Source organism: Zosterops lateralis, assembly GCF_965231275.1.
Source record: "Zosterops lateralis genome assembly, chromosome: 6".
NCBI lineage: Eukaryota > Metazoa > Chordata > Aves > Passeriformes > Zosteropidae > Zosterops > Zosterops lateralis.
This window is the reverse complement of record NC_139761.1, coordinates 7,112,774-7,135,122: the sequence shown is the minus strand read 5'-3', so window position 1 is coordinate 7,135,122 and position 22,349 is coordinate 7,112,774. Positions and strand designations below refer to the sequence as shown.

At 41.5% G+C, this 22,349-nt stretch overlaps 1 protein-coding gene across 2 annotated transcripts in view; it reads right to left on the bottom strand.

The window, feature by feature from the left end:
* MTHFD1 (methylenetetrahydrofolate dehydrogenase, cyclohydrolase and formyltetrahydrofolate synthetase 1) overlaps positions 1-22,349 on the bottom strand; it is a 40,532-nt gene that overhangs the window by 8,017 nt on the left and 10,166 nt on the right. For both annotated transcript variants that reach the window (XM_083862719.1, XM_083862720.1), the window contains exons 3-23: positions 21,981-22,040; positions 21,237-21,290; positions 20,751-20,887; positions 20,527-20,627; positions 20,062-20,198; positions 18,524-18,635; positions 14,560-14,687; positions 13,843-13,940; positions 13,090-13,263; positions 12,445-12,581; positions 12,108-12,154; positions 9,719-9,826; positions 9,543-9,617; positions 7,627-7,729; positions 6,397-6,473; positions 5,312-5,452; positions 2,716-2,784; positions 2,063-2,174; positions 1,733-1,872; positions 1,272-1,313; positions 170-270 (exon numbers count right to left, since the gene is read on the bottom strand). In XM_083862719.1, the coding sequence (XP_083718845.1) occupies positions 170-270; positions 1,272-1,313; positions 1,733-1,872; positions 2,063-2,174; positions 2,716-2,784; positions 5,312-5,452; positions 6,397-6,473; positions 7,627-7,729; positions 9,543-9,617; positions 9,719-9,826; positions 12,108-12,154; positions 12,445-12,581; positions 13,090-13,263; positions 13,843-13,940; positions 14,560-14,687; positions 18,524-18,635; positions 20,062-20,198; positions 20,527-20,627; positions 20,751-20,887; positions 21,237-21,290; positions 21,981-22,040 (2,153 nt within the window). The remainder of the gene's footprint in view (positions 1-169; positions 271-1,271; positions 1,314-1,732; positions 1,873-2,062; positions 2,175-2,715; positions 2,785-5,311; positions 5,453-6,396; positions 6,474-7,626; positions 7,730-9,542; positions 9,618-9,718; positions 9,827-12,107; positions 12,155-12,444; positions 12,582-13,089; positions 13,264-13,842; positions 13,941-14,559; positions 14,688-18,523; positions 18,636-20,061; positions 20,199-20,526; positions 20,628-20,750; positions 20,888-21,236; positions 21,291-21,980; positions 22,041-22,349) is intronic.

Below are 22,349 nucleotides of genomic sequence, written 5' to 3'. Positions count from 1 at the left end.
GATCTTTAAGGTTCTTTCCAACCCAGGCCATTCTGTGGTTTTATGACTCTATGGAAATGCTGCCAACAACACATCAACAGTACTGAAAACAAGAGTTGGTGTTAAACACAGCATATGAAGTGCCCCAGTGTTACACTCCTGCATCACCTCCCCATCCCAGCTCACTCACTTGAAGGCATTAACAGCCACGACCACTGGGACACCAAACATCCGCGCGTTCTGGATTTGCTTGTTCAGGTTGCTGCAGCCTTTTGCCACCAGCTGAAGATTCTGTAGAGAAGGCAGCAAGCAGGAAACATTTTATCAGGGGCAGGGAAACTTTTGCTCCAAACTCACTAAACCCAGAAGCTAACAGTAAAAATGTCAAAATGGGAATGAAACCCATTTTGAAAGGCAAATCCCCAGTGCTGCTTTTGGAATAGTCCAGATCACTGTGAGGTCTTGAACAGGAGATAGGAAAAAGAGTGACTGCTTCTAATGATCACTGGTTTCAGCTCCCAAGTCAAGGTAAGAGAAACCATTCTTCATAACTTTTTTTATGCTTAAAATGTTAATATTTGTTCTCATTACCTCCCCACAGTAAAGCCTCAGTTTCCTCTCTGACACATTTCTCTTTATGTATTAAATATCACCAGCAGTGAATTTCATGACATCCATTTGAAGTCTGTGGCAACAGCTTTCAGTTTACATATATTTACATTTTGCAGCATCAGAGACTATTCCTGGAAATTCAGACATTTCATCCCTTTCTATGCAAAGGATAATATATACAGAAGCTCCACGAGTGAAGAGCTGCAGGAGTGTAAAGAGCCTGATCAATTATCCAAGGGTACGCAACCACTCAAGCCTGGAAGGTGAGATTTTAGTTCACTTTCCTCACTTGCAAATGAGGGGGGGATAAAAACAAAAACTGCTGCTAAGAACAGAGTAATTAGAGAGGCACTCTGGATATTTTCAGAGACAATATTTCAGCTAAGCAATTACTCTACATTGAGAGGGTTGGGGAAACAGAGTAGATATTACTATGAAAAACTGAGCACACAGACTACTGCGTGAGTTAAGGAGAATAAAAAGGGCTGGATCAAGGACAACAATGTTTGAAAGAGCAGAGCCAAAGGAACATCATTGAAAAAAAGAACATTACAGCTTGTATGAAGAAGCCTTTCTGTGGCACCTAAGTGACAGACTAGTAATCCAGGCATGCACTGCATGACACCATCATGTCATGACCACAGTTAGCTGATCCACTGTCACAACAGCTTAAAGATTACCTCTTCTGTGTATTCCTTTGGCAAAGGAACGCCAGCAGTGACCTGTGGAAAAAGGGAAAGAAATGAAGCCTCATAAGACTTTTATCCATGACAGCAATCCCCGCTTGATTCTTATTAAACGGCATCAAGATACAACATTCTACGCCATGCTGATACTTATTATTTCTAAGAAAAAAATAAAAGGAAGAACAAAAGACTGCATGATAAAATACATGACTCACTCTGGGACTGTTACAAGTGGCCCAGCATGCAGGCACTTCAGTAGGGCAATAAAACAAGCAGGTATGAACCTGTAACATACTACAATGAAGCTGTTGACAAACGGGGAAATACCAATTCTTTTACAACTCTGAATTTCAAGACAATTTCAAGCTGATCAAATGCTATAGGGGTTTAAGTGACTGGAACAGAACAAAGGGAACAGCCCCTCAGGCCTACTGAAAACCTTCCCCAGTACTTACTGCAGGTCCTCCCCCGTGCATTTTCAGAGCTCGGACAGTAGCGACCAACACCACCACGTGAGGCCGGAGACCGGAATAGCGGCACTTAATGTTAAAGAATTTCTCCATGCCTATGTCTGCACCAAATCCTGCTTCTGTAACTAGAGTAGGAAGTAAAAAAAAGTTCATGAAATATTTCTGGCTGGAGAAATCATACTCTGATTATATAAAGCAGAAATTTCTTCCAAGGAAAAAAATATTATAAAATGCCCAAAGACAGTCATGATAAAAAGATGCAGATCCCTCCAAAACAAAAAGCAAACAAAAATACCCCACACTCTACACACTTACCAACAAAACCATCTTTGCCCACAAGCTTCAATGCTATTTTGTCTGCCAACACAGAGGAATTCCCATGTGCAATATTGGCAAAAGGTCCAGCATGAACAAACACTGGTGTTCCCTAGAACATGGGGAATGCAGGAGAGAGAGAAAGAGAAAATCAGAAAGTGCAATTTTGCAAATATGCAGCATGTCAAGAGCTAAGTACTGTGGTATCTGAAAGTAAAGAAAAAAACATTTTTAGAAGACAGATCTCAAAGCCTTCTGATCAGACATTTGTTATCAGAAATAAGGACTACAGGGCAAACAGGATTATTATAATCTCCACAAGTGGAGGTATTAATCCGCTTAGGAAAAGGATGGTTAAATCCCAGCAACTCTTTGTCATTCTCCTTCATCCACACCATTAAATTCCCAAAACACTTCCTGACATTAAAGACGACAGACCAAAGACAGCCAAGTTTAGTGCATTTCCTCAGGGTACTCCCACATGCCAGTGGCAGACCTAGAAGGAACCCAGCCCTCTCCCCTAGCCCTGAGCACGACACAACAGTAAATCCCCAACTCTGAGCTGAGCAGACCCACACTGACTGTGATGATTGAACTAAACCAGTTGCTCTAAGTGTCTTCTCAGAGCCAAGAAGCAAATCATCTGTGCTCACCTCTAGTGTCTGCATGAGGTTTGGTTTAATAGCATCTTTCATCAAGACAGCCAGAGCTCCAGTTACTCCCTAAAAGAAAAAAACGACAATCAGTTTCCAGATGTACCAAGACCTTGAGATGGCTCCTATGCAGTGTAAAGGCTCTGATTTTGTCCTGATAGGCATTTGGTACCAGAACAAGAAGTTGCTCAGTATAGAACTAACTAGTCAGGGCAAAGCAGAAAAATGACCTTTACAGTCCTGTAAGAGGATCTTTGATTTCTGGTGGGAACAGCCTCTTGGTTGTGACCTTGCTGGGCCATCACTTTGTAGCAAAGGCATAAAGCACAATTAATTAATGTTTCAATGCTATGGCAAGGTTAGCAGATAAGAGCAGCAAGGGAGTAACCTCTCAGTATGGTTTACTGCAGCTCATTCAGCAGCACAAAGCAATGTTCTTAGATTTTGTAGGTGCATTTGTCTTGGATTTTCTTCCTTCTTTTCAGCAACTTGGTCTACATACTGGCCTTAAAATGTCATAACAACCTGCTACATCCTGCTCAAGTCTCTTGTGCAGAAAGAACAACCAAACTGACATGAAAGGCAAACACTGGAGCCCACGTTTCCTCCCAGGTGCAGCCATGTACCTTGCAGAATTCTGCTTCCTGTGCAACAAAAGCTTGTGATTTCATCTCCGTGTGCTTTGGGAAGAGAAGATGTGGGTTTGGTCCTTTTTGTGACTGACACTCCAGTGGAAACCAAACCAGCTGTTATAGAGCACTTGAAAAAGTAACTAAAATTGCTGTCATGAGTCCTGAGCCAAATGTTCACAGCAGTTATGAAAACCTTGACCCATAATCTCTTTTTCTTCCCTTTCAACTTCAACTGAATTGCAGCACTCAAAGATATGAAAGACTATTTCTTTCTAATACATTCACTGCTTTGTTTCATTAGTTTCAATCTTGCCACATGAAAGCTTATTTAACATTTAATGGATAAGCTTTAAACTTCAGTCATTTCCACAGTAATGAAAACTGCAGAGCAAGATTTCCATGGCGACATTTCAGACCCGTGTCGCTCAGTGGCACTTTGATACATCCCATCTCTAAAAATCTGTAGTCAGTTTTTGATTCCATGTTTCTTCCCAGATTTTTTTTGCACTTTCTTGTAGGACACATGACATTGGTTGCATCACAGCAGCAGGATCTAGCCTGGTCCCTGCAATCACATTTCTGCCTGCATGAGGAGTGGGTAACATGGTCCTAACAACATAAGCCACTGGCTGCCATCAAGTGCAAACACATAACAGACAAGAGAACCTGTTGGATGTCAGATCCCATTCTCCATTCTGTAATTTGAATGGACAGAATTAAATACAAATAGATTTTTTAAAAAGTTCAAAAAAATTGACATGAAAGACTTCTATCACCTGGACTCTACAGAAAAGTTGAAGTAACTCCCAAGCCAAGCACCATCTGCCTTACATGGCTGATGGGCAGTAAGAAACACTCCTGTTTTCCAGAAAAAAGGTTTAACTCAGTTACTTAAGTTAAACTGGCAGCATGCTAGGTGTAGGAATTAAAATCTCAAAGCTGCCTACAGAACTTTGGCACATGCTCTTTCTCATTCCCAACAAATGTCTCACATAGGGATTTACAGATAAATTGTTCCAGCCTGGCACTTTTCCTGCAAGGCCAGAGTCAGGCCATCAATCTACTGTTTCTTAGCCTTATCTTGGGAGGAAGTAAAACAAATAAACAACACTCCCACAACTCCACAAAACGTAACAAAATAAAAAACCTGCACCAAGATAGCAAGAGCTGGGTTAGCCTTAATGCCCTGTCCCACCTAGATGGAAACAGGTCAGGAAGAAATGCCTGGGACACAGAGCATTGCCTGAAACCACACTGAAGCAGCATTTGGGAAAATGCTATTTGACACACTCCACAGACCTGCCAAGAACTAACAATTATTGAAGGGACAGCTGCAAAACAGTGCTGCAGCTTGCAACTGCTGCTTAGGGCTGCTTTACACACTGGTAACAGGCATCACCAGTGTTATGACATTCACCACTTCATGAAGGAAATTAAGTATTTGTGTCCCTCATCAAAGGCTGCCTTACAGAGAACACATGCTTTTTACAAATGCTTTGGCTTTTATAGCATTTATAGATTCCCAGAAGAAGATATTTCTTTGTCTGTAATTGAATTTGTAAAATGCTTTGTTCCTGCTCAATGTTTTCCTCACTCCAGGGAGCCTAAGAAACAGGATGGCCAGCAGGATGCATTTTGAGTTCTTCTGCTTCATAAACACGCTTTTTACGTAGGAGCCACCACGTATTTCCCCCATAACTCCTCTGGTGCCAGTTTCAACCTGACACACAGCACATCACACAGGACCCTTGTCCCTGCCCAGGTCACACACACACCTTCTCTGGATAAGGTGACAGCTACACTGAAGGAAAAAAAAAATAATCTTCATTAACTGCAGGGGCTAGGATTTTATCTTTCATCTCCTATATGTTAATTTTCTTTTTTCACAGAACTGTCTCTCTGCTTTTTAATCCAAGGACTTTCAGAAATAAGAGGAAAAAGCATTTAATGGCAATGACTCTTACAAGGTCATCTGCTGTGACTGGTTGTCCTTTTTTGCTGCAAGCGACCACCATTCTGCCAAATCGCTTTTTCATATCCTCCAACCCATCAGCCAGGGCCAGCACTGCCATGATTTCACTGCTCACTGTGATGTCAAACTGAGCCTGCAAGAGATGAATGAAGGACGTGAACTCATTAAGATTCCCTCCCAGCAATTCTTACCTCTGTTCAATTCTTGAAACAAGGCAAATCATCACCATTGTAATAAAAAAAGGAAGGAAAAAATATAGACATATAATATACAAGAAATCCAAAGCATTGCTCTCAGAACACTTCATTTAATTTGGCCATTTTAAACTGGAGATTTTTTTCCTGCAAAATTAAACAAAACCTACTCATTCTGTTGCTATTACGTGTCTCTCCTGGCACGTACATTAGTGATTCATGAAAGAACACGTAACACTAACAAATTATATTTTTGAAGACTGAGCTTACTAACTCATCTGATCATTGCTAAACAATACAGTAAAAGGCAAAAAGCCCACCAACAGAAAAAACAGATTCTATAGGAAATGAAGGGTAGAATTCATCCGACATAATGCAGACACTTCCACCTTAGGGAAGCAAAGCACCCCAAGGACGTTTCGAGTCAAAAGAAAGAGGCTTTTCTGAGCACAATTCATTTGAACTATAAATGTGACAGTTACTTAAGGGATAAGGGGAGTCTCAGCCCAATTGCCTCTTTTACTCTATTGATTATACAATGAATCAAGACAAGCTCAGATACTGTGTCTAGTTTTGGCCAGATAAACCCCACCCAAAACACCTGCAGTAGTGAAGATGAACCACTGCCATGACCACCTTTAGAAAGGGCATTTGTGTACCACTGTAATGCCACAGTCATCCCAGTTTGGGAAGGCAATATTCAGGAGGCAACAAGGAAAGAGGGAAGAAACAACAGATTTAACTGTTTAGTTGAGAAGATTTTCTGCTTTCTCTTTAACAAGATAATGGTAAAAGATAAAAATAGCCGGAGTTACAGAAACCTCCTTTAGGAACACCTTTTTCAAAGTACTTTTTAAAACATGCAAGAGAAGGGAACAATTACCGTCCGTGAGAAGCCTTTCTCTGTTACTGACTGTCCAATAGTGATTTTCCTAAGGAATCTGTCATTTGTATCCAGTACTGCAAGGAATGGAGAGGTAAGATGTCACATTGCCAAGTCATAAATTCACATCTTTGCCGTGTGACAAACACCCAGCCAGGTCACCAATGAACAGAAGGTGTCAGTTTGAGAAACCATCCTCTCCTAAGGAATGGCAAGTGCTTCTCAACATGATTCTTACACAAAAACTGCAATGAAATTAAGATACCCACAGATACACCAGAGCCTGCACTGCATCCAGAGGGAGTCTGCATCCCTTTGTGTGTATTAACCACCAGACCAAAGCTTCTCTGAAAGGCAGAACTGATAATATAATTCCAATTGATTTTTCACCATCATTAACCAATATGAATCCAGGAAATTATTGCAGCCAAGAGAAATGAAATTAACACTTTATAAGTTAAGTGATAAAATGGTCAGATACTATCATTTATTGAGAAATGTTTCTCATAGCTCCATTAAGTCAAATTACCTTGGAAACACAAACTATGAAACACTGGCTTAAATATGCTGTTTCTTTCTATATGCTTGAAATATTGCAAGTGTTTTATGAAGTATTTCCCATGAGGCAGACTACTCATTACAGGTTATGAAGCAAATTCTGGAGAATACATTTCATACTGTATTTTAAAAGAAAGAAGAAAAAGTAACACTCTTGGAGCCTAACTCAGGAAAAAAGCCTGCTTTTAAAATTCTTTTGATAGTGAAATATTAAATCTGCCAGACCAGAGAATGATTTTACTTTCAAGTATCCTTAAAAACCTTTTTAAAAATCTGGTCTTCATTTGCTGTCAGCCCCCAAGAAAGCAAGTGGGCAGATTAAAACTGAGTTTAATCCCAGAGCAGAACCCTCCCCTTACTCACAGAGCACTAAGGTAAAAAGGCTGTTGGCTACAGTTGTCAAATTCAACTCTCTCAGTGACTGACAAATCCAGAAACATGAACTTGCACCCACATTAGCAAACTCTTAATGTTTGTGAATTCAGAGCAGATTCTACACCCTGTGTTAGACCCTTTAGAAATGTGATCCCAGGAGCAGACAACTATCCCACCAAATTAAGGAAGGAAGGAACCAGCTCTGCCCTCTTTCCCATTTTCCCAAGAAACACAGTTTCAGCTGCAGCTGCAAATGTCTCTTTTAACACATTTTCTTTCATTTAATGTCTCTAGTACCTCTTTGCCATGTTATGGTGCCTGGGTCAATGTCCAGTCTCACAAATGCATTTACTTCTTCCTTTGTCAAAGCCATAGGATCAGTTTTGTTAATGCCCAGTTTCTATGGGAAGAAAAGACAAATAAGAGGTATAGTGAAAACATTCACAGAAATGAGCCTTTTACTGAAGCATTGAGGCTTTTCCAGTAACATCTGCATATTCAGAAATAAGGAGGGGCTGCCTTTTTTGGGACTCTTTCTTCCAGATCTCACAACAAGATGATCCATATCAGCACACACTGGACAGAGCTTGCTGCTGTCCAGCCTGGAAAGGGCAAGAGACAATGGAGCTCATTAGGGCAGGTTGTCACCAAGCTTTGTGCAAGGCACCTACAGAAGGAGTAAGAGACAGCTCTGCAGATCCTTCCACGCCTTGTTCTTGTCATTAGTCTCACATGCTTACATCCATTTCTCATTAGTTTGCCTGGGGTCACTGCACACAGCCACACGTATTTAAAGCCACTGCTTTCAGCATGCTGGTTAAAGCAGCACAAAGGAGGAATTAAACAATTCAGTCACAAGGCTGTCAGCATCCCAGAAAGCTGATCTTGAACACACTGAGAGGATGGGCAGTTTGCCAAGTTGCTTAATTGAGAGAAGAATTATCTCAAGAAGCCTGATACAAGTGCAAGCTCAGGCACGAGGGAAACGATTCAGTTGATTTATGAACGAGCAAGGTTTTTTTAATTAACTAGACAGTAAAGTCGTATTTTTCTCCTGAAGAACAGCAGGGAAGAAGAAAGTCTGTTCTTCCCCTCTTCAAGCATATCATTTAGAAAAGGAAATAAACAACAACAATGACAGAGATATCATCTTTCTGGATTATTAGCATCCTGTTCACATCTTGACATTTAATAATCAGAAGAATGGTTAGGGTAGAGTTCCCTCAGCAGTCCATCAGGAACACCAAGCAGTATGACATCATTTCTTGCTCAGCTGTGAAAGCAAACCACACATTCTCTAATTCTCTTCTAAGACATTAGAGCCAATTAATATATCAATTTTACCTTCCTAAGTAGTCTGACTATTGCTCCTGACTTCCAAATAGGCAACTGATCCAGCCTGAACGCTCGACAAAACAGGCTTGTACCTTGAAGGAGCTCAGCAGGGCTCTGTCTGTCCTCCTAGCTGCAAGGTTCAAGCCCAGTGCAAAACTATTCATCTGCAAATCCTCATTTTTGCAGAAGCCAATGTGAACTTGCACATGCCCTTAAGTTTTGAGGATGAGGGGAGCTGTGTGCTGTTCAAGGACTGCCATTCAATGGCAGGGCTACTTATCTAACCAGGATTTTTTTTAATTTTTTTTTTCCAGAGGAGAAATTGGCCATGTAGGGAACAGGGTTGTTGTGGGTTTTTTTGTTTTTTTTTTTTTTTTTTTTTTTTTTTTTTTTTCATTTTTCTTTGTTTTCTCAATCTGGGTAAGACAAAGAAAATCCTGTATGTTCTCTTTTTGCTGAATTTTAGGATTTATTTTTTTTTTTTTTGTGCTGCATTATCTACACAGCTATCACATGTGAACCACTAATCTCTAGCTGTAACTGTGTGTTAGGAACACAGACTGATTCTGGTATTTTCTTAAACTGCATTAAGGACACTGAATTGACACCACTAATAAAGGACACTAATCTCTGGCTCTTCCCACTGTGTTAATCACAGAGTATTTGACAGTGTTATATCAATGATTCCTCCTCTTGGAGAGGCATCTGTTTTCTGTGCTGTATGAAGGGTTACCACACTTATGCACATTTTATGTAAGAAACAAATGCCAGCAGAATGACCTAAGGGACAACACAGGGGTTTCTGTAATGGAGCTCTGCCTACCTAAAGGAAAGGAATGGAACAGAACCAGAAACCAAAGAGAAAGCAGTGAGCTCACCTGTAGTCTTCGGATCTGAATGTCTGAGAACTTCCTAACACCATTGACAGATGGCACCAAACGGTTGTAGAGAGCCTTGCAAAACAAAGCAAGCAGTTAATCAGCACTGCTGGCACGTCCAAAAGAACCTGGCCAAAGTGGGTTGAGGTCAAATACATGGTGAGAAAGGATTGTACCTGGTCAGACTGAGTCAGCTCGTGGAACATTCGTGCGTCAATGGCAGCAGCAACCAGGTTGTTGGCTGCAGTGATGGCATGGATGTCACCAGTGAGGTGAAGGTTAAACTAGAGGACATAAAACATATCAGTTGCCTCATCCTGCTGCAATTTTCATTTATTCCAACTCACCGTAGACAGATGGAAAGAGGAGTATTAATAGTAATGTTAAAGTGGGTGAGGGTGGAGGGGGAGAGATTGCTCAGTGCAGTATGTGGAAGAGAGGAAAGAATTTCTCTAAAACATAAAAATGCCTCCCCCACATTTGTGTCATTTTACAAACTTCTAAAACAAAGCTCCCAATAAAAAGTTGTTTGTTTTTTCTTTTCCCCTCCACCAGAACAGTTCTCACAGGCTCCTCAGCACTTAAAAGGCCCAACTCAGCACACTCTGTGTTCTTCTGCATTGCTCTTCCTTCACCTTCCTACTGACCCCCTCATTTGCACAGCAGCTTTCACACATACATTAGCTGAAGTGGCTGCTGCTCCCACAAGGGAATCTGAGCTAAACTGGAACTAGCAACCTTGTGCAGCACTAGCAGTGGAGCTGTGGCTGCACAGAGCTCTGCTTAAGGTAACCACCCAAACACAGAATCACAGGCAGAACTTGTAGACCACGTACTACACAGTGACACTGCTAGTAGCTTTCTTAGTTCTATCTCATTAAAACATAGTTTGAGTGGGTTTGCCTACATGAGTTCTCTGGCTGCACTGTAGCTGTGAAGCTGGTGAGGGATCTAGATTGGGTATGAGGGAAAATTGCTTCATGGAAAGGGTTGTCAAGCATGGGAACAGGCTGCCCAGGGAAGTGGTGGGGTCACCATCCCTGGAGGTATTTCAGAAACATGCAGTGGAACTTGGGGACATGATTTAGTTGTGGGCTTAGCAGTGCCAGAGGAATGGTTGGACTGAGTGATCTTAAAGGTCTTTTGCAACCTAAATGATCCTATGTTATGGCAGGTGAGTAAAAGGTGTGGTTAAAACAATCCTCTTCATCTCTAGCAAAGAAGCAAAGGAAGAAGATGAAAAGGGGATATCAGAAAAGGTGATATAACAGAATACCTTACAACACCATTTTACTGAAGCCTTGTTACTCTGGTCTCAAAAACCCACACAGCTAAAACAGAATGCAGCTAGTCACACACTGATTATAAACCATAATTAGTAAATGCTAATTGTTGTCTCATTCTGTGTACATGCAATAAGAAGCAATTATTATTACCTTTGTTCTGCAGTATGAACTCAAAAGTTTTTCACTTGCTACTTTTTTTCATAGGATGAAAGCTGCATGCAGAATTATTAAATGATGTATCAAGGTCATTATTGTAACTAGTGACTGCAGATACTTTAATTTTACCAGACCTTAGTTTAATTGACTAAAACACCCTCACAAAACTATGTGTATTTGTACCATGTGGGTCATACTTAAAAGAAAGTCATTCCAGCCAGTTTGGTTCCTAGAGTGTGGCTGTTTCCCACTGCAGCACACAGTCAGGTACTTTGGCTTGTCTTACTAACACTCCCAAAGAGGAGGAGGTTATTTTTCCTGTCACATCTATCCTTCACACATGTTCTTGGCACGTGACTAAATCAATATTCTGCCTCCTGAATGTCTTTATCTTTTATGGACTTGCTGCATCAATTAGAACAAACAGCCCTTCTGATCGTTTCTGCTTTTCTTCCTGAAATTGTCCTGTGTCAATCTACAATGCATGAGACAAAGGTAGAATTCTACAGGCAATTACTCTGAGAGCTGAGAGAGGAACGAGAGCACATGCTACACGTGTTTTTTAATTCCCTGCCTCCAGACACAGAATTTTACTTGTTGCCAAGCCACACCAGAAGTATACTCTGGTGCCAGCCCCCCACGGGCTGAGGTCTTGGCACTGCTGATTCCCAAATTCCCCTTTCTCAGTTCATGTTAGTAATCTAAAACACAAACACACCAAAATAGCTCACGGAAAGAGTCGGTGGCCACCACAGTTGACAGAACTATGCAATATTCTTCCAAAATGCATTAAGCCATTATCATCTTCATTTCAGTGTTGGGAAAATGAGGCACAGGATGTACTTTGCTCCAGGGTACAGAGAAATTGAAGGCAGAGAAGGGGGAGGAAGATAGGAACTGGGAATTCCTAGCTCTATGAAGCTCCCTGACCATGAAGGCACACTTCTGAAACAACACAAGGATGGTTGTTTGCTAGAAAAAAAGCCTTGCTGAAATCAAGCACCCAGTTCTTTCAAGTGCTACACTAGGTCATAAACTCATACATTTTCTAAGTTATCTGACTGCAGTATCTCTTCAAGGTCTGTGAGCTGTGAGTGCAATGAGGCTTTGTATAAAGAATTACCTCTTCCATGGGGACAACCTGGCAATAGCCACCACCTGCAGCTCCACCTGCAGAGAGACAACAGTCAGACCACACCAATCCAGGTGTCTCCAGCCCAGAGTGCTATTACATCTGTTTGCTTAATGGCTCCACAAGGATAGGTACCATTGAACAGCTGAGTTTAAGTCCCAACACAGCACCTTGAAGACAAAACTGAAGAACTTACCCAAAGCTCTTTTTTCTGAAAATAAATGCACTTGTAACTAGAAATAATGTAAAACTACAGTGCAGTAGAATAGTATTTCTGAATGCCATCTTTGTCCATTTAGGCCAACTGCAAGCAACAGAACAATCATACCTTTTATGCCAAAAGTTGGCCCCTGAGAAGGCTGCCGAACACAGGCAAAGACATTCTGGTGAAGGTGTGCTCCTAAGGCTTGGACAAGGCCAACAGTGGTGGTGCTCTTCCCCTCTCCCAGGGGAGTGGGAGTTATTCTGCAGCAACAAAGCAGAAGAGAAAATTACACCCTTGTAGTGGGTGAGAATCAAATCCCAGGGACAAAACAGTCACCCAGTGATTGCAGTTAATGAAAATTCAAATTCTGAACTGGCTCACACTTCAGCCAATCTTTGTCAATTCAAAACTGGAAAGAGTTTGGCAAAATATCACATAACTGCTGATGACTTTCCTCTGAAACAATTTGCTAGTTCCTGCTAAAGGCAGGCCACTAGACCAGGAGAAGTTTGGCTAGGAACCAGCCTACCCTTCATAACCCTGACCTGTAGACCAAAACAATTCACCTGCTGGAGTGAAATGTTAAGCTTCATTCCCACTGTTTGCCACAAGTGATCGATCTACTTCCCAAACTACTACATTTTCACAGTGTGATTTACTAAAACCCAGAGCACCCCACACAGTCACCCCACCAAAAAATAATTCAACAACAAGCCATGCTAATGAAATTTATTTTCATCTTGATTTCTCAGTTCAGGAAGCACCTACCCAGTAACGACGACATATTTGCCATCTGGCTGGTTCTGCAGACGTTTAAGGACTGAAAGCTGAACCTTGGCTTTAGTTTGGCCATAGAGCTCCACCTCATCAGGGAAAAGGCCAACTTCTTTTGCAACTTGATCAATGGGCTTGGGTATGCAAGACTGTGAGATTTCAATATCACTTAAAGAAAAAGAGCAAGATGATTTTATAAGTCAAAAACTTCCTACAAATTCCCTGCTTCTGGATGGAATAAATGACAAACACCTAATCTATATGTTAGAAGTCAATCTTTAAACCCCTCAGTTAAATGAATCAATCCCACCAATATCATGTACATTAGAACAGACACATGTTCAGAGCTGCCTTCTTAAAAATAAAAAAAAGGCCAAACCCAAAACAAACAACCCCTCTCCTCAATCTCTCCCTTTTCCTGAGTGCCTTTGTAGGCAGTGTGTTATGATCCCATACAGTACTTTGCATATTTTCTTTGCATATATTTTGCTTTTTTTTTTTTTTTCATATTTGCTCCTTGGGGACTTGACACCAGTAACTCCTATTTGAAGATGCTAGGATTTTGGCATGCCAGACTGAAAATTTTCCAAAATACAAGTTTTTCACTATTTCCCGAACCAGCACCAACCTAGCTGGCCTGAAGCCTGTGAAAGTCCAAGAAGACTACACTTCAAGAGATATCACAAGCTGTGAGGAAGCTCTACTTCCTCAGGACTACTTTAAAATGCCCTCATTTGCAAGCATTACCTTGGAACAGGCATCTTTAGGGTAAGCTGGTTGTATTGGATGGTCCATTTTCCAGGCTTGAACTTCTCCAGAAAACGCTGTGCACTCTCCACAGTGCTCTAAAATGAGCAAGAGAATGCATTAAAGCAACCACCATTGCATGAACTGCACTGGTTAACAAAGAGATCAGAAAAGTTTGCCCCTCCTATCTGTCTCAGTTTGAGATTAAACCAAACTGTTTTTATTAAATCATTTGCTAATTATCTGAGAGTCTGCTTGCTGTTTTCTTAAAAAGAAAAAAGTCCCACATTACCAATCTTCCAGTGTGCTGGATTTTTTTGGGGTATTCTGTGCCACCAGGGTTTCTTAAGCAAAGCATGGAAACAGAGGGAGCTGGTTTATACTGCTACTCTCCTTTTTATCCAATCACCTTATGGATAGTTTCAAAATTGCAGGCTGAGCATCATAAGACAGGCCCATTTCTTATGGTTCTGAGTGACTACACTCAAAACCCTCCCAAAACTGACCAACCAGAAACCTCTGTTCTAACATTTCCTTACAGTCCATCTTCTTCCTCAGTTAACTGAATCCAAATAGTCTGGACTGGAAGTTGGAAATTGTAACTAGATTTTGCAAGAGCAAGAAGGGAGCACCAGCAGGTTTGGCAGTGTGCTGATGGGTCAGCTGCAACATCCCTCAAAGCAAACACAGATTATAAGACCACAGTCTGCTCAGTACCTGCATTAACATGGCCACAGTCATAGGCCCAACACCACCAGGAACTGGGGTGATGAAGGAAGCTTTTTCCTTTGCTGAATTGTATGCCACATCTCCCACAACTCGTTTTCCACTGGCCTTTGTGCTGTCTGGGGATTTAAGGAGAAAAGCAAGTCACACATCACATTTCACCACAGCAACAGAGGAGACAGCACTGACTGAAGCTGCAGTCTTTAATTCTGCTGGAGCAAACAAAATAGAAGCTGAGCACCCAGGAAGCTGCAAAGAAAGATAAAAAAGCTAAGACAACATCACAAGATGAAGCTGTTATCATCATACTTCACTTGCAAAGTGTCAACAGCTCATGCAACACTTCCTCCTATTAAGCACCATTTATCCTCAGCCAGACAGATCTCCCTTTCCTGGAGGATGCAAAGTCTTTTCCCTGTGGCTCATGGCCCACAGGGCAGTTTGAATGAGATTTAAACCAACAGTCAGGAAGAGGTGAGAGATGAAATATGAGTGACTTGTTCCAAACCCTCAGGTTTACATTTGCTCTGTTTCATTTTGGAGGGCATTTGGGCCTTACTACTGAATAAAATCACCTGCTTTTACATAAACTGAAGGCAGAAAGTGCTGAGCTTTTCAATTATCACTGCGAGTTTAATGATGGAAAAGTAAATACTGCAGTTCACAGAGATCAGTCTTGTCAAAACATACTTCACAGATGGCTTAAGAAACGTCCACTAGAATTATCTTTCTCTCGGGCAATGTATTTTGCTTTATCCTGCTACACTACATGACCTGACAATTCAGAAGCAGACAGTCCTTTTTTCCAGTGGTGACCTTTAAACTCAACCATAAAGAGAGGAAGACACAAAATAAATTAATAAACTAGAACAGTCATCTAAGGAAGTCACTGATTACAGACATAAAACCAGAAAATTTAAGTTGCTTCTGAAATGGCAGATTCTCACTCCAGTTCAGAAGGACTCTAGGGAGCTTCTAACCAGCATGAAAATCTGAAAATAGATTTTAATGTTGTTATATTGAAATATAATCTTGCATACAATAAGTATATACTTGAACAGAACACAATCAATGACTTTCATATACATCTGGTGAGGGGGAGGAGTGGAAGAGAAACCAAACTCCTCAACAGCTGATTATGTTAAAACCAAAGAGAGAACAAAAGCAGCTCCTGCCAACATTATTTTTTAGCTGCATTGTTACTGACAATTAGCAGCTTGGATGCTTTGCTGTGTGTTTTGAGCAACACTACTTCTCCCTAAAGCTCAAAGCCTGAACAACATCACAGCTGGTAACCAGTGTTTCTGCAGTTGCTGTCAGTTTGCTGCCTGAACTGCAGACCAGTCTGGCCTTCCCCCCTAGAGACCAATTTAATTAAGGCTGCAAACGGTAAATAATGTAATTTTATTTTCTTCCAAGGATGCCAAGCAGGCTCATCAACCATCCTGGCCAGGAAGGCTCTGGGCCCAAGAGAGAAGAAAACAAGCTGGCACTCTAAACTGCCTCATCTGTTCCACAGACACAGAGATGAGCACACGCCAAACAGTCCCCCAGTCCTTGCTTCTGCATCTGCACCTCAAGCCAAGCACTGCTGAGCACAGCCTAGAAGCTATTCAACTACCTGCAAAATATTCTTTTGAAAGAAAGCTCACACACAATACTTGCCACTCTCCCCTTAATTTCATCTTCTCAATATTCATCATCCCACTCTTAAAAAATACAAACTAGTTACAGGGAGTTTCAGTGACACTATAACCATGTTGCAAAGAAGCTGCTCAGGGCTCCTTGTTAGCAAGGGTTGCAAAATCCCACAGCAGGGAACTTCGAGCAGACTTGCTTCCTCCATCAGGACTCAGAGAGGGACATTTCAGGGACTGCCATCTCTGGGAATATCCTCTACCTGCACTGCTCTCCTTTTCTGTAGAAAAGCTACATTCCTCTGCCTGAAATAAGGCATCCAGAGTATTTGTTGGACCAGCTCTCCAACTACAGAAGTGGGGAGAGAAAAATACAACCCAGTTTGGAAAGTAAGAGGCACTTGTCTGGTCTAGTAGAGGTTTCAGGAGATTGTTTTTTCTTCTCTACCTGGAGGAAATTCTGTTCATTGCAGCACACAAAGCCAGTTGTGGCTGAAGTGTCTCTTCCAGCCTCCAAACTGGCACCCTCGGAGTATTCAGGACACCCTCCATTCAAAAGCACAACAGCTGCATTTGTATGGTGCTACATGGCTGTAACTTGTGCTTACTCCAGCTTGGCAAGATTGCCTGAGGTAATGTCATATCAGTACATCAATACATCAAATCAGTTTGGGATCTGCCTGGACAGGGTACCCTGTAGCAAACCAAAGGCATATCCAGATTGCCACTGTCCTCCAGCTGCAACTCACAGCTACACCTGGGAGGCACCTACCTGGGTGCACTTACACCCGTGGTAAGATGTATGTGCCTCACCCTATCACATTGAAAACACCATCACAGCTAGCAGCAATATTCTATCTGTACAGTGACTTAGCTGGAGAAGCCAGCAAGCTGGCTGCTGTTCTTTCTGTAGCACTGCAATTCCCACAATTTTGGTACTCATTTCCCAAAAGATACATCTGAAAACTTTTTCGTAACATATCTGAAGGGAAAAAAGTCCAGAAAAATCAGCAGCTTTAGAAAACCACTGGAAAGAAAAAAAAAAGAGCCTGTAGAATCCATCATTTCAAAACATGACAGTTTCCATGATACTCTATCAAGTCTCAATTAACAAATCTCAATGCCATTAAGTGTATTCCATATGACACTGACTGGGCTGGGTGCACAAGAAGCTCAGATGTCAGTGCACTGCTCAAGGCAGGCTAATTGCAAAGGAACAGGGATGTGTCCTCAGAGATGCAGTTCACATAAAGCCTGAAAAAAAGATCATACCATCATATACCAGAAACACAATGGAGGTTTTATTTGCAACATGTCAGCTGGGGAAGACTCCAACCCATTCTGCTTCATGCACATCAGCAGTGACCCTGTGGGTTTTGGCAAACAGCCTAAGTTTGGGTAGCTTGGAACAAAAATATCAAGCAACAAACAGCAACAGCAGATGACTTTTTAATTTTAATTAGATAGAGAACTAATGTTTTTGAAAGCAGCCTAATGTCAACTTTGAGTAACGACCACTGAACAGAAATTTCTTTACATTCTGTTGAATAATGGCAACAAAATGACTGATTAATTATGAAAACTACCTTTTAAAAGCCTTGTGGGTGTAGCAGAGAAAGAATGACTAATTTTCCATATCATTCAATATCTGTAATTTGGATTTAAAATGAGATGAAAACAGAAATTGCCAGACTGTCTGTACCATCTTTATAAGGAAGGAGCAGCTAAGTGAAACCCTACCCTAAAATCCATTATGTTAAAGCACTTTATTCTATGCCTGAGCCATTGTCACCAATACTCTTGCACAATCTGCTTTGTTTCAAGACAACAGCCATTCAAGCCTAAGAAGTTAATGCTGTGATTCAACAAATCCACAGCTACTTTAAGAGGCTGCTTGTCATTTCTGTACTTCAAAGGGAACAGCTTCATCAGATCCAACCACGAAGTAATGACAGCAAAGCCCTGTGCGCCAAAGTGACAACAGTGACAAGACTTCACTACACAGCTGAGGCAAATCAAATGGATATTCTGTTGCAATATTTCATAGGCCTCCTCTTTCCTCTCTTAATCATTAGCCCCCTTGAAGGCAGAATCAAAACTGCAAGTGATCTGCTTTAGGAGAGTACTTCAGACCAGTGCTTTCCTTACCTTGGCATTGTCAGAGGTTACCATCAGTACTTCAGACAGACTTACAGGAGAAAGAAGTCCATGTGGACCAGAGACACCAAGGAAACAGCATTCATGAACTTAGCAGCTGCATTTATATACAAACAAACACCCCTCCACCCCCCTCCCCTTGTTATACATTGCCCACGCACCTGGCACATGGTTAATTCCACAGTCTATAACGATTGCACCAGGCTTGATCCATTCACCTTTTACCATTTCAGCTCTACCAGCTGCAACCACCAGGATATCAGCTTTGCCAACCTATAAAAAAAAATTAAAAATAATGAACAACTGTGTATCACACTGGCAGTGGGAAAATGCAGAGCTGCTTCTGCAGCAAGTTAGATCAGCTTCAGCTGCAGTGAAACTGTGCTCACCCACTGCCACTGGAGTCATGGAAGGGCACTGTCAGCAATTAAAGGTAGCTGCCAGTTCCTTGGCAAGGATAAATTCCTGCAGCTAGAAATAATGGCCGATTTTCACACTCCTACCCCAAACTATCGCTAGTCAACACTTCACAACCTCCTCTAAACTCCTCCATGATTCCCAAGTGGATCATACAGACTACATTTAGATAAAATTAAAGCCTTCTGAATATTCTTCTCTTCCTCCCTTCAAATATCCCTGCACATTCAGTGCTAGAAATATACCCAGCACTCTTCAGACAGCAAGAACTCATCTTGTTCAGCCAAGAACAACCCCTGCACAGAACTAAGCTGCACTTCACTTGTGATAGCACTGTCTTATGCTTTTCATGTCCAGGACTGCATAACACACAACTCCAGGGAAAGCTGACTCTACTTCAGCACTAATATTCATTCAGGGACTAGTCAGTAAATTTGACAGATCAAGTCATGAAGCTGGTGATAAAGACCCTGTCTAAAGCTCGTTGTCAGTTCCTGCACTGCTTCATTCACATTTGCTTAGGAAGCTGCTATCCTTTGGAATTTTTTTTCCTTTAATCTTCAAGGGAGATAAACTATTTTTAAGATTTCATTAAGTATTAGCACTTCAATTTTTAATCAACCTAATGATGGTCTTACTGAACAGCAACTTAACGGCGTGAAGCACTGCAGTGTTTCTGATCTACTTTGTGAGTTATATTCAAACACTCCTACTCCCTTTTCAGCTTTAATACTTGCCTACAGAGCCTGGCAGTGCTGATGGCTCTACGAAATCCAAGTAGGTGGCAGCACAGCAAAACACTATTTCTGTCACTCTCACTGCTGAAGAGGAAAATGGTACCAACTCCCTGTCACAGAAAACTGACTGAAAAAAATAAACCAACTGAAAAATCATTTGGCCTAACATTTCTCAGCCATTAGAGCAGAAGACCACCTGGTCTTTTTGGTATTAAAAAAAAAATAAATCAGAACAACAAAAACATATGCTGTTTTGCCAACCCTGCATGGAGATTAGGAAGGGACCATTAAATTCTCAGCACTTGCTCAAAGATAACAAAAATAATAATTTTATTGTTATAATTAAACCCTTCTAATTAAGTGCCAAAAATAATCAAGATCCTATTCCAGCGGAAGTATTTACACAACCACGCAACGAGCAGGACTGGGAAACCAATTGAGATGAAAGACATCCCAGACCTAATGACTCACAGCAGCAACACACTGAGCAGCAACGTGCATGGAGCAGCAGCGGCCTGGAACAAATAACTACAGCCTGCCCTTACCTCCTCAGCCAGGGTGGAAGTCTTGGAATGGCACGTGGTGACTGTTGCGTTATTCCAGAGGAGCAGGTCGTGCATGGGAGCGCCCACGATCTTACTGCGACCGATCACCACGGCTCTCTTCCCTGCCACCTGGACACCTGCACCACACACAGCCAGCAGAGAGCAAAAAAGAGGTCACTGTGCAGCCTGGCACACAGTAACTCAAACTGCTCTGGAGTCTTGGTCAGTTTAAGTCTGGCCCTGGTGCTTCAGAACACTGTTTTTCTTTGTTGTGTGTGGTAGGGAATTGCAGTTGGGAGGGAGGAAGGAAAGACCATTTTGACCTAGTTCTTTTACTATCTAAGGCAGCAGAGATGAAATGTGGTATCTCAGCAAAAGTTGTGAAGCAGAGCCTTGCAATGTGTGTAATTTCTACACTTATTGAAGACTACTGCACTCATGAATAATGTATGGAAACCTCCTTACCTGTCTGCCTGATCAGTTCCATGCATCCCTTTGGTGTACACGGAATAAAGCAGTCTCCAAGGTCCCCTCTAGAGAGTTTCCCAGCATTGATGCTACTTAAGCTGCATTTTGAAAGAATAAAGGCCAAGTAAGATACCCAGCCTCACTTTTCAAGAGAAAATAAGGAAAAAAAAGGTTTCTTTCTGGAGTAGCTGTCACGCTCTCCAGGGGTGAAGTCAGTTTACCCATCCACATCCTTCTCAGGTGCAACAGCATTGGTTATTTTTTCTGTGTTGATGGGTTTATTAGAGTCAAGAGGCAGCTGCACTATAAAGCCATGAACAGCTGGGTCTGAATTCAAAGAAGCAATACACTTGAGCACCTACAACAGCAAACACAAAAAAAAAAATTACTGGCTGATGAACTGAAATACGACTGATGCAAAGAAAAAAAACCAATCCTATCTGGATTAAGAGATACGAACACCCAAAAGTATAAACCACTTACAGTTTTTTAATGTTAAAAAAATAGCTTCTAAAGTATTTAAATTTTACATTATAGAGTTTTAGTTTTCTTTAAAAGAACCCCAAACATCTCAGCAGGTTCCAATTTGTTTTTCATGAGTTAGTGTCAATAGGCAAGTAGTCCTTTTTTATACAATGAAAGGGCAAAGATATCTTGAGCTGAACATCAAAGTTATGTATTTTTTCATCACTGGCCATATTACTTACATCAGCTTCTGTTGCTGTGTTTGGCAATTTTATGTGATTGGCACTGATCCCAATCTGCAAATGAGAATAACAACAAATTATCTGATTTCTGAATTGACATCCAATTGATCTGGCTAATCTCCCTATCCAGCTAAATCACAGCTACATTCTGTCACATTTCCCAAGTCTATCTCCCGTTCCTGATGCTCAAGTCCTACAATTCAGAGATACCATCAAAGAAAGATTAGTGCTTTGCCTACTGAGTCTGTCCTTTAACTGTCCTATTCACCTTTTGACATGAACAATATCAGCTTTGCTTGACAGCACACTGCCTTAAAATGCCAGCAGAAATGCCAGGTATCACCTAGGGAAAAAATGTGCTCATCTGTGTTCCTGCCCTGTTGTAGCGTGTAATATTCTACCTGGGACAAGCACAAGGCAACTGCAACTGGGACAAGTACAAGACATTCAGGGAAGATAAGGACAAGGCCACAGGTCAGGAAAGATACAGCACTTCAGAAAAATGTAATCTGTGATGATCACACAGAAAGTGGCACCAACCCACACTGCTGTGACCAGAGCACCCCACTCAGCTGTCGGGTTACACACCTACACTACATTCTTGTACTGAAAACTCAGGCCAACACTGCTTTCTCCAATACTGTCAAACCTTAGACAAAACTTTCAACTTTCATCTGTTTTTTAATATTCAGATCTGACCAACTGTAGGAGGGTAAAAAGTAGTCTTAAAAGTCCAGGTATTACCTCAGCAGCAGCCTTCAGCTTCATGTTAATGTAGAGGTTTGAATCATCCCGATTTCCAACCTGAGGATGAAAAGACAGTTGAATTATAGCACAGAATAGAGACCCAGACACAGGCTACGATGGGATTAACCCTCAGCTTCCTCAGATCTACATCAGGGAGACAGAGGTATTCCTGAATTACTGTAAAACACTCTGACAGAGGAGAGAAGCAGCTGGAGCTAACAGGGAAGTTCTTTCAAGTACAAGGCAGCTAAAGACAAGCTGTGTGATCTCCTGCACAAACACCATTTGCACCTGTTGAAAAACCTTAAAACACGGTGCTCTCCAAAGCAGAAAATATTGCCTGCCATCTGATCTGAGAAAGTTAAA